This window comes from Psittacula echo (genome assembly GCF_963264785.1).
Source record: "Psittacula echo genome assembly, chromosome: 1".
NCBI classification, from domain to species: domain Eukaryota; kingdom Metazoa; phylum Chordata; class Aves; order Psittaciformes; family Psittacidae; genus Psittacula; species Psittacula echo.
Genome location: NC_137735.1, coordinates 104,460,471 through 104,473,302, shown reverse-complemented (window position 1 = coordinate 104,473,302; position 12,832 = coordinate 104,460,471). Strand labels below are relative to the sequence as shown.

The following is a 12,832-nucleotide window of genomic DNA, read 5'->3' as shown; positions in this document are numbered from 1 at the left end:
ATCATGGTGATGCAAGAACAGAGTATTTCTGTGTGTCAGAAGACACAATGATCTGAAAGTTTCCAAGCTACTATGGTTGGTCATTTTACTAATACCAATTCACTATGCCATGTCAGTCATTGACTGCATTGACTCTTAAAGAATTGTCACCGGTTTAATCCTTGCAACTACATAAGAGATTTTATAGTTGGCATGGGGAAAGTTTGATAAGGTTACAATAAAATCCTCATAAATATTTGTTTAGTACAGTGTTTAAAAATATTTGTGCATATGCATACATGTATTGCTAGTATTCTTTTTTTAACTACATTACATACAAAGTAACACAAAATAATGAAAAAGCACATGGCACAAGGCTACACACACACGTCATTTGGTGTTAGTGGCAGCTGAAGCAGTTCTGATGTTCCCTTCCAGCCATTCACTCATTCCCATCGTTGTACCACTCCCTCAGGTAATGCTCAAAATGCTCAGGTATGTCCATAAAGCTTTCTAGGCTGAACCACAGTAAGGAACTGGTCCATTGTTAATTTCCTGGTTGAATTATTTTTATTCTAAGCACATTTACTGTGCCATCTCACAAGGTGGTCAAACAATCTTACAATTTTTCTTCAACTGAACTGAGGGGATGGGCTGGAAAGAACAGTTGCTTAAGTCAGCATTTCAGCCAAAAGAATCACACAGAGAACTGCACTCAACACAACAGTTATCTGGCAATGCTCTTCAGGTGAAGATCGACAGATCTCCATTTTGATAAAGCAGCAGTAAAGATCTCACAAGCACTTGCAGAATGCAGACGTGGAGGAATAAAAATTGTCCAAGTTGAGATCAACAGAGATATAAAACACCATCAAGAGCAGCATTTGGCCATTTCTACAAAAACACAGGCTAATTTTTGTATGAGTAAAGTAAGCTCATTTCCCACTGATGGAAATATAGCATATACATTTATAGATAAAAATATACACAGAGATAGCTGTGCTATCGTTACACTTGCTATCAACAGGCATCCTGAGTATTGCTAAAAATATAGCAATGTACAACATAACATGTTTGTGAGTTTTCCACAGCTGATGTATTTTTCCAGAAGAAATCAAGTAATATTACCCTTCCGACAAAATCTGTTCTGGTCTGCAATTAGGGTTATTTAAGTAACACATTAAAACCACATCTGATAAACAATACCACATACCCAAATAAACTCAACTAAGACTCAAAAGAACCTAATGCATGTCAAAATACATGTTCAATTTATTCCTTTTTTTTCCCTAAATAAGTGCTACCCTAACCCGGGTAAGTAACTACACTGCACTTACTATTTACGTGCATGGTACTAAATGAGACAAAATAACTTGTGTTATTCATTCTAGTTAAGTAACTCAACCTTAAGATAACCATATGAGGTAATCATAGCAAAAAAAACCCACCAACATCCAATAAGAAGTTTTCAGAAAGCCAGTATGAACACGTTTTATCCATTAACAGTCCACATGCTTTGCTACATCATCATCAATAACTGACTCAATATGCTTCCCTCCCATTTTACAGCATTTTTTTTCCTGCTAGACAATACACAGCCCTTATCAAAACAACATGCAAATAATTCAAGCTGTAAAAATACAGTAAGTGTTGTTTATTTATATTTTAAACTGTTTTCAAAAAGCTTCCTAAGGAAATAACAGATCAGCCATGAAATGCCTGAAATGGTAGCAAAAATCAAAGGTGAACAGAGAAAAGCCTCTTTTTGAAAGCATTTTTTTCAAACTAAAACATTAAAAGCAAAAAGCCATGGATTTGTATTAAACTAAAAATTTAACCGAAATGTATCAGCATGCAAAATAGCAACTAAGGAAAAATACGCCGATCTGATAAATGCTCCCAAAACCAACAGAATATGACAGAACCTTGCATAAACAAGTTTACAGAGAAGTCTGCATAACTTGGTGGGGGGAGGGGATCAAATAATTGTTTAGAAATCCTCAAGACAAGAAAAAAGGGCTACAAAGAGTCACGCGATGTTTTGGAACATACCCGCCTTCTACAGAACCTATGAGGCGATCCTCCCTTAGCAACGGATAACACGAAAAACGAGAAGAGAATCATCCACTTAAAATAGTAGCTATTCACTTACATTTCACAGATGCAGCTAATCTTGTTTTCAACAAACATGCATGGTTCTATGTAAGTAGTTGAGGTAGTCAGAAATTATAAACTAGAATTTATTTCTGAATAGGAAAACAGTCACATTTCTTCCTTCAAGAATATAACACCACTAATAACATGTTGACAAAAGCAGTATATAAAGTTGCAAGGAGTTCCAATAAAGTTCCAAATTTAAATAAAAAATGAAAATATTTTTTTTTATTATACAGTCTATTCAGCACAATAACAGATGGCATTTTTAGTCCAACAGAGGTTCTTCAAAAAGCTGTAAATCTATAAAGCCCTTTTATTGCTTGGAAAGTGATTTCGATTTGTTTACTATTTTTGAAGGCTACACATACCATTTCATGTAGTAGAACTGAGGCTAAATTATGCACCAACGCCATTTTTCAAACTAAGAATTTTTGCAATTATAGATGTTATTTTCACATTGTTTAAATCTATTGGAAGACTTGGCTTCTGTAAAAACTAAATACATAATGGTAAAATATTAAACTTGCACATGCATTAGTAACTTACAGAGACTAAATAGTAATTTTTGCAATAACTGTTTTTTGCAGTGCCAACTGTAATCACTTCAGTACTGTGGACATTTCAGTTATTTGCTCCACTTTTATTAATGCTTTAGCAATATTAAAATTTAAATAATTTGTGTGTAAAAGGGCTATTAAATGTTCAACATTAGCAATAAATTCTCAGACTTAAAAATTACACATAATTTTAAACAGAAACTAACAGGAAACATTTAACTTACTACAAGCTAAATTTTCACTTCAGTAGATTAGAAACAGAAGTAGAAAATGCCTTACCCTTTGCTCCAGAGCTGACTGAGTCTGTTGTCTTAAAAGAGTTTTAAATGGCCCCCCTTCTTTTCCAGCACTCCCACTGCCCATTCCTGAAGAGTATTAGTACAAATGACATTCAAAGAAATATATATTATAATTTGTAATAAAACTTTTAATTAAAAATATATAAAATAGTCACTGAGAACAGTCAAATTATCCTCATAATTTTAATTATCATGAAAAACAAATGCTGAGCATCATAGTTTAATTTGGGGTTGGGAGTGTTTTGGGGGTTGGTTTTCACATGACTAGCAGCGGTTTTTTAGCATTTGGACAAACCCCCTCTGATCCAAGATCTTTTTCTGCTGTCAATCTGAATTAAAAAAAAAACAAAACCAAACAAAACTTAAAATTATAAAAACTTAAAGATCCAGGTTTGCAATTCTTTCCTGTGTCATACAAATGTTGTTTTTTTTTGTTGAGATTTTTGCATATGATTTCAATACAGATCTACCTTCTCTGTTTTTCACAGGAAGTTTTTACATAATTAGATTTTCAGCCCTTATCAAAAAGGGCTGCAAAATCACCATTAATTCCACACTGTTGAATAACGCCTCTCTGCCAGATTAATCCGTAGTCAAGTATCTCTCTCTCCTATCGTACAGTTAAAAGAAAAACAAAAAAAAAATCCAGTAATCAAAATCTGGCTTTCTGAGAGTTTCAGAGAAACCAAAACAACTTTCCTCACCACTGGAAGGAGACTGTACTCATATATACAGCAGTTGCTGTATAACATGTGACTGGGATCAAAAACAAAATTGCAAAGGCAGCGTACATCCTTTGACTTGAAATATAAACCCTGGAAAAATTACCAATTATTTTTATTTTCTTTAAAATCTATGTACTGAAATATTCACTCATCTGATCCATTCAAATAAGCTAAGGACTACTGCTCAGCATTTAAAACTGCCACACTTTGATTACTGTATTTGCACACACATAACCTGCAGATTATCCGCAAATTAAAATAAGAAAGAAACTCCAATTTTGTATACCATGGGCAATTATCTCTTTTCTTCCTTCATAAATTTTACTCTCACCCCTACAGTACAGGAGCTTTTCTGAAGAGATGGTAAGTTTATCATATACAGAAGTATCTTTGCTACTGAATCACCTGTTATCAAGGAACTGTACTCAAGTATAGTTCCTTGGGAGTGCTGAGATACGGGTTATATGTATGACAGTAAGTTATTTGCTCTATAGTAGAAATCACAAAATAAAAAAATACACACATACCGAGATTGTGTTTTTCCTAAAGTAAACACAATGCTGGTGAATCAGACTTTCTTGGTACTATTTCATGCCTAAAAATATACTATCACTTCTCCTATCTAAACCCATCAGTGCTAGCTTGACAAAGCAAAATAAACACCTAAGTTGCATAGGAAAGCACAGGATAAAAAACAAAGAAGTGTCAAAAGCAGAATGAATTAAGACACCACAGTGCAAACAGTTATGAACGAAGCCAATATTTTCTTTTCTTTTACACAATTTATAATTAATTTAACATAACAATTCCTTGCTAGTTTCCTTTTTCTTCTGATCAAGCATTTAATAAACATGTATGAGGAGACTGTCCATATACACCAAAATGCAGTTATTTCTCTTAACCAAAGACTGGGAGATCTGGAAACAATACCAGACTTAATAATGTATGTTAATTCATTCCTAAGTTTTTAAAAAATTACTAGGCTACCATTACCATATACACATATGTAAAAATACTACAATTTTTAACAAATATTTTTAGCTGTTCTTGGATAAGGAAACAAAAAATATTAGTATCTGTATAGTCCCATCCAAAAAGATTAAATTGCTTTTACTATTTGACATTGATTCTAAACATCATTGTCAGGGACTATACAATATTAAAGACAGACAAACATAGCATAAATACTGGACATAAACTCAAAAAATACAAGCAGATCAAAATAAATTTCTACAGAAAAAAGCAGTAATATCAACTATTTAAATCTATGAAAATAATGCATGTCAGTGAAATGGAAAAGGAGGCAGTATAAATAAAAAGTTTGTACGGGCTTTGTTTAAAAAAATTAATTTAAAGAGCAAAGTTGCTAGCTACCTGATAGCTATTATTTCAATAAAGAATGAATGAATTAATGAGCAAGTACTTGTTCCATGCAAAACATAGGAACAACAAAGTGAAGGGAATGAGAAGATGTTAAAAATGGCAATTATTTTAGTCCAATTACCGAAGAGAATTCTTCAAGGATAAAGGAGAAAGGTCTGTAGTATAAACTATGTATGTTTAAAATCCTGTAAGAAGTTTCGAAGCTACTTCAAGCTTTTGGGGCAGAGGTGAGAGATAGTATGAATAATCATGTAGCCAGGAGTTTTTAAAGGCTAACTGAAAAAAAACCACAGGGTTATAGAAGGCTGTGTGTTAAATGCCCCTATGTCAAGTAACAACAACATTTTCTTAAAAGTTTGTTTAAAAGGCCAAAATAGATTGATCCTACCAGAAGCAGCCAGAAGCAGCTCTTCAGTGAAAGAAACACTTTTCCTCAGAACAACTGGGCTGACATGGCTAGAGTGTAGAGGGTTAAGGCTAGACCCCGAGAGGAGACAGGACTTTTTAAGATGTGGGGAATCACAAGAGAGTGTAGGGGAGCTGGGAAACAGGAAAATCCTAGGTCCCTGTGGGGAAGGTGCTGTGGAGGAAAGTAATAGAGACAAAGAGATGTAGGTTCAGAAGATGACTAAAGAAACAGATGAAAGAAATCAAAATGAAGCTTTTTTTTTCTCAAAATGAACTAGCACTTATTGCTAAATTATTTCTCAACATATAAAGAAATGGAATGACAATACAGCTTGACAATGTGAATGAGAAGCATGTTTTTAAAAATCATGACCTAATTACCTTTATTTTTAATTATTTCTTTTTTTTTTAAAGCTATGGCAAACTAATAAGTATTTCAAATTTCATACAAAATTTGATAATAAAATACTATGGAGTAAGGGCTAAATAACAGTGTCTTCTCACACATTTAATCTGATTACTTTGATTATTTAGGTATAAAAAGTTAATTTTTCAGAAGTCATGGATTTGTTTTATGACTTTTAAAGGTCATATATCTTGTAGAATTCTAAGTTCTCATTAAGAAAAGGAGTTCCCACCTTCTCAATTTCCTCCATACATATACTATGTCACATTAAAATGTATTACCTGATTCAAAATGTCATGCTTTTTGTCAGTCTGATACTCCCCTAGTTTGCATTGGTATAAAATAAATCACCTCACTGAAGAAATCTAACTTCAAACAAAAACAGGCTTTCTCAGCACAAAATAAACTCCCCTCATATTTAGAACAGATATAGACCAGAATGGATAACACAATCACAGTTCTACTTTATAAAAGACATTAAGGTAATATTCCCCTCATCTGGAGCTACTGAAAACTAGATGCTTATGCACACGCAAGTTTCAGACTTCTCTATTTAGTTATTCATATTGTGGTATTTGGACTCTTTTTCCAGGTTAGTCTCCATCTCAAAAGCATGAACACACTAGCTACCTGACTGAGAAAAAAGGAGGGCCATAATGTACATTAAAAAACACTTCTCACATCAGCCGTTCTGAGTAATGGGTATCACAAATTTGATAATATTTACTGTATCATGACATGCTTGCATTTATTATGTTTTTTAAACACTTATATCACCAACTTTCATACTGAAATACTCTAACTTAGCAACAGTCTTAGGAAATTAAAACAGAGGCCCAAACACATACACTGAATTGTTAAAAAACAACATATTGATTTTAGTATGTTATGGAATTATCTTCTGCACATCACCGAATTTTTGGTAAAAGGTAAACGAAACGACTCAAGACATACTGTCTTTTTAAGCTACTAAGATTTACAATATAGTATGTCACACCAAGATACAGAATTTTTAAATGCAACCAGCAAATCCTCTTAAGACAAGTTTCAGTAGCATAGTTAAAAGCTGCTAAAATGACAGTGCTAGCAAGCAAAAATATGTAGCTACTGTTAGCTTTAATGCTAAAAAGATAGCTAAAAAAAAAAAAATCCTTATATACTTGAAAAATCCCTAAAAATAAGAGGTACAAATTACACAATCTGTTTCAGTTCTGAAAGAACTGACTCAAGATGAAAAGGCCAAGGGCAGCATCCACCTATGTAACAGCGCAGGAACGATAATAAGGTTGCTGCTTTAAAAACTTGACAAATGCACAGTGAGCTGCCACCTCCACAAATTCAGAACATTTATAGCTATAAAGATGACCACCTATGTTACATTTAAATTCTTTATACGACATGATCCTTACAAGGGAAAAACTGATCAAAAGAAGCCAGTTTTTAAATATTCAGTAAGCCAAACACATGAATTTATGGTTCTCCTATGTAATAAGAACCCACTTATATTTGTAGGGTCCTTTATACAAGTGACCACCTCGGATCATCTGAAAAACAATCAAAAAAAAAAGTGCTTTTGTTTGAGTTTTTTTTTGAATACATGACAGAGAAGACGGTACTAAGAAAGGCAGCTTTCCAACTGGGAACATTTTAAAACAGGTGTCTGGGGGGGGGGAAATTGGTAAAATATTTAATATAGCTGCATTTGAATGCAACATTTTATTTATCTACTTGGAAAAATTCTTGAAAGGGGTGCTCATGTAAAGCTGAATCAACTACTTTAATATGCTTAAAACTCCTCTAATTAGATGGAGACAAGAATGTTCTAAGCTTCAAATACCACAATTTAAAACATCATTTAAAAAGCAACAAAACTTTTATGAACAATTCTGCAAAATATTTTGCCCTACGGTAGCAGAACTCCAGGCACTGGACACAGAACGGAAAATAAACAGACAATAATTCTTTGAGTTGTGCTGACATTATTACTGGCATGATTCTAACCACAAACTAAAAAATAAGTAGGGAAGAAAGAATAAGTTGAAGAAATTATGATAGACCAATGGAGAAAGAAAAATGGGGTTTGAGGATGGCTGCAATATAATTTAAGTTAATTTCAAGATGTATAGTGTGTATGGAAAGCCATTTCCATATACCAAGGAGAATAAGAAGACAGCAACTGCTACATTCCAAGTATTGCACTTGTAAAAAGGAGTTAAAAATCACAGATAAATGTATCCAATATACTTATAGCACAATGCATTTGGCTTGAAGACTACATAGTTTTAGTACTACTGTCCTTAACATACTGTGGTGAGAAATGTACTTCCATGATTTGTAATATGAAATGGAGGAAATATGAAAAAGGTGATTACTAAGGAATCCCTTAGTGCTCCCAGATTTTTAATTTTTATTTGAATGCAGTTGTGTTACAAATGACATTTTAATGTTATTCAGAGTAGTGGAAATATAGGCAGGATTTAAATTTTAACCCTACAGAAATCCTTTCAAGCTTGAGGTATGCTATCTGAAGTCTCCAATTTCCACATCATTTTGATAATTTAAATGCCAAAAAGCAAAAAGGGGTTGAATGGAAATATAAAAAGAGAAACACAAATTAAACAAAAAGTGGGTGGAAGCGCCTTACCAGTTTTGGGTGTCAAACTCAAATCTGTGTCAGAAGAAGAGGACTGTCGACTGTAGGACTTGGAAGGTGAAAAGGAATAGGTTTGGTTTTTCAGAGGGGTGGAGGGTCCTGATGAATGAGTATTGGGATTGGGATCTTCATTGAAGGGAATCCTGCCAGAAGAAGGTGGAAACATATTCAGTAATCCTGTGCCAAAGGACCTGGCTGACAGCAGCATGATCCAACACCAGGATGGGACTGGGGCAGGGCCAGCAGCTATTCCTGAGGTGCGAGACTGGGGATGAGGCCAGAGGCAAAGAAATGCTGGTTTACCCATTCAGCATTCTACATTTAGATGCTGATAATCTACAATGAAACAATTATGCCAAATGAAAGGCATGAGATGCGACAAAAAAATAAAATATATATATGCAAAAAAAAAAAACCTAAAAACAGTTTATGGCTTAAAAATCTGGTCAAATACACAATGCTGAGTTAGTTTAATAAAGAAAAAATGATTTAAAATTATATTTGTGTTTATACATATTTATACATTTATGTATATACACACATATGCATTTTAAGGGAAAAAAAAATAAAATGTTTCCTTATCCTATAGCATCAGCAGCATGCCACAGCTAAAAACAGAGAAAAGAGGAGAGTCTTCATGGGAGCAACTACATTGACAAACAGTTCACTTATGCACAGATTGACTTACCTGCTCTCTAAAACCATCTCTTCCACAAATGGCACATACCCTTCCTATTACTATTTCAAAACCTAAATACTGTATCTGAATTATGCCTGAAAGCAATCATGAACTCCAATCAAAATATGATTTCCTCCAATATCATGAATGTTTCCCGGATATATCAACTTGGTTTACTTCATTTCTTAGGAAGTAAGCCTGTTAAAAGAAATGAAGAGTGTGGCTTTGTGGAAGAGACTCCAATGCATTTGCAAGGATCTATTGCCTTGTTTCAGCAGCTGCACAGAGTAGTTCTTCACTGACAACAGAAGGTGCCTCCATGAGAAAATGAGGAAGAAAATATGGGTGGTACCTGCCTACACTCCCTGCCTGCCTGCACTTTGCGACCACTTTGCCTGTGGCCTGTCTCTCCCCAGCTCTTGAGTCTGAGCAGTCTCGTACCAGTGTAGATGAGAGTGGGAACAGACACAGAGAAGTTCTGAGTAAGTCGTGAGCCAGTAGCAGTGTGAATTGGGCTGTTGTGAGTCGAACGGCATCCATGGCTTGGCGGATGAACCAGCGGAGACCTGAGAGAATTTGCAGCCAAGGTGGAAGAAAAGAAAACAATACATACAAACAGGTTGCAAAGTTATGTTATAAATGATTCCAGGGAAGTTTAGCTAGAGGAGATGTCTTATTGTAAGCAGACTCTAAGTAAATTTAAATTCCTAGCATGCAAGAGTCCAGATGAAATAAAAAGAGAAAAAGGAACAGCTTAAGCACTAGCTTGTGAATGTGCAATTGATTCTCTGGCAACAGGGCATCAAGTTAGTAAAGCCAAGAATAAGAAGCATTAGTTGATTTTGCTGGTTTTGAGAAACACTTCCATTTTTTTGGACTGAGGGATTCTTACAATATCCACCACCAAGCTGAACATGGATTATCTGGGGGGTGGCATTAGCATATTTTGCTCCAGGGTGAAAGCTACTGATTTATTTATGAATGCTTTTTAAATTGGTAGTTACCAGGCCCACCTTTTCTTTTTTAATCACCATTGTTATTTTATGCTGCATTGTATCCAGAAGCTCTTTTGATGATAAACTTTTAAAATTAAGTTAAACAAGCTATGATTTGAAAGAGAAACCAGTAATTTTGCCAAGTGAGAGCATACTGATGCCTGCATGACAAAAATGCCTAATCACTACTGCAATGACACAACAGTTCATGAAAATGGATACTTCAATTAATACCTCCGGAATCATAGTGTAAGCAGTATACTTTCTGGTGCTGCTTTTTCTTTACAGAAATTGGATCGCTCTACCAAACAGAAATTAACTAATTTATCCAAACAACAAAGTAGTAACAATTTACAGATGACTGCAAGTATTTTTCTATTCATTTGCATGCACATTTAAAAATTCAAACTGTGCTTGGTGCTGCACTAGGTATCGGAAAGATGAAAAAATTCTGTCTCTCATCATGAAGTTTTCTCTGCAAGTACACTATTTAACTAGATCTGTTTTGCAACAGCCCTACTTGTTTTGCAACAGTAAAAAGCAAAGCACACAGAAAAAGACAAGACTACTTCAGGGTCATTCACTAAGTCACTGACAGAACTGTCTGAATTCAAAATTTATCTTTTCTTATATGCTCAGCATAAACATATAAACCTGATTGGACTGAACTTGGAAAATCTTGAACAGAAGTTATGTCATAAGAAGCCCCCACGTTTACTGTACAAACACAGTCAAAGCAGAACTAATTATTAGTTTGGAAATTGGTGGATCACAACCCAAGGATATGTAATACCATTGCTATATAAATTCAAAAAAGTCGTATTAAGTAAGGATTACCACTCCAGCTTCTAAGGAAATAACTTAAGTAATCCAACCTAAAACACTTCAAAATTGTGCGATATAAACTTTGTTGCAGACATATAAAACTACAAAAGAAAAATCAATTCTGGGAAGAAAAAGAAAAAAAGAAATCACACCAGTTATGTAAAATTGAATGAGTATGAAAAGAAGAGAGATGAAACTTGTTTCCCTACAAAATATTAATTCATACTTACTCCTTCATTTCTTTGGATGGGGAGTTACATGCCGGTAAAAATGCTGATGGGTTACTTAGTTTATCCAACGTGCAGGCTGTTCCTATGGCTCGTACTACTAGACCAGACTCTCCCTCCAAATCAAAACACTGCAAATAACCAACAACAGCATTTCCTCTCATCTCAAGCACTTTCAAGCCAATCTTCCTTTGCAATTCACCTACAAAACAAAACATAATTAGTTCATAATTGTGGCTGGAGCACCTCGCACATGAAGACAGGCTGAGAAAATTGGGGCTTTTTAGGCTGGAGAAGAGAAGCTGTGTTCAGGCTGGAGAAGAGCAGCCTTCCAATATCTGAAAGGCACCTACAAGGATGCTGGAGAAGGACTCTTCATCATGGACTGTATCGACAGGACAAAGGGTAATGGGTTTAAACTTAAACAGGGGAAGTTCAGGGGGAAAAGTCAGGCACAATGGCCATCACTTAGGACAACAGAACCTTCAGAAACAGAACATACTGTGAACTAAAATAATAAACATAATTAATACTAAAAATAATATGCAATATTGTCTTAAGTCACATATTTAAATAGCGAATATGTTTAAAAGTAGCAATAACCATTACAGCCTACATGTTTAATACCTGACATGAGTGAAATAAGTCTTTGTCTAGCCTCATTTGATGCCCTTGGTGTACGAATTCGGTCTATCCACTGGTATTCTGGGTCTTCATTAACTACAAGCTCTTCCACAAATCCATGAATTATTACTGCTCTGTAACACTTAGGAATAGATGTAGCTGTTAAAAAAAAAAAAAATATGTAAAAAATGTAAGGCATAAGTCTGTGAGCCAAGAATTCCAAGAAAAACATAAAATTACACGAGTGATGCTAACAAGTCCAGAAATTAATGTACCCAATTTTCTGTTAAAATGTGGACATACTCAAGGGGGATATTTACATTGTTTTAAAATACAGACAGAAAATATTTATTTAAAAAATTTAAGCAAATGAAACAATTTTCTGCATTTGCTACTGGCTTCAACGTAATCTCCACTGGGCTTATGCTATGAGCTGGTAAAAGAAGGGAAACTGACAGAACAGTGAAAAAAAGAAAAGGTGATGGAGGGAAGGACAGGCAGAGGAAAGTTTTCTTTTCGACAATACCTTTTCCTCTACTTACTGCAAAAAAACTTGACTCCACAGGATGACTGCCTAAATCTGTTTAAATCATTGAAGAGATCTACTTTCACCACCACACTGATCTCCCCACGTATACCTGTCAATAAAAACCATGAAAAATTAGAAGCTGTATCAGAAACTAATATAAAACTAGTCTCATTAATTAATACCTATTATCAGTAATTAATGCACTATTAACAGTGAGTTCTGCAAAGAAGGTACTACAACCCTGCTAGAACCATTCAGCTCAACTGGTAGTTCATGTGTCACTTCTAACCTGGACCAGAGGAGCAGGAAGGTATTTCCTTGCCTCTCAGATCTGCTTCAGTGATGCTGCGTCAGAGGATGTGTTTAGTTCTGCCAAGCCTTTGAGG

The 12,832-nt window shown here is 34.7% G+C and overlaps 1 protein-coding gene across 17 annotated transcripts in view; it reads right to left on the bottom strand.

Moving 5' to 3' along the window:
• C2CD5 (C2 calcium dependent domain containing 5) overlaps positions 1–12,832 on the bottom strand; it is a 64,132-nt gene that overhangs the window by 41,130 nt on the left and 10,170 nt on the right. For 12 of the 17 annotated variants that reach the window (XM_080627862.1, XM_080627864.1, XM_080627855.1 and 9 more), the window contains 5 exons: positions 12,460–12,555; positions 11,921–12,076; positions 11,297–11,495; positions 8,559–8,710; positions 2,973–3,058 (listed from right to left, as the gene is read on the bottom strand). In XM_080627862.1, coding sequence (XP_080483988.1) covers positions 2,973–3,058; positions 8,559–8,710; positions 11,297–11,495; positions 11,921–12,076; positions 12,460–12,555 — 689 coding nt within the window. Of the gene's footprint in view, positions 1–2,972; positions 3,059–5,488; positions 5,681–8,558; positions 8,711–9,687; positions 9,813–11,296; positions 11,496–11,920; positions 12,077–12,459; positions 12,556–12,832 lie in introns of those variants that run through there. The other 5 variants (XM_080627857.1, XM_080627858.1, XM_080627859.1 and 2 more) reach the window with 3 other exon arrangements.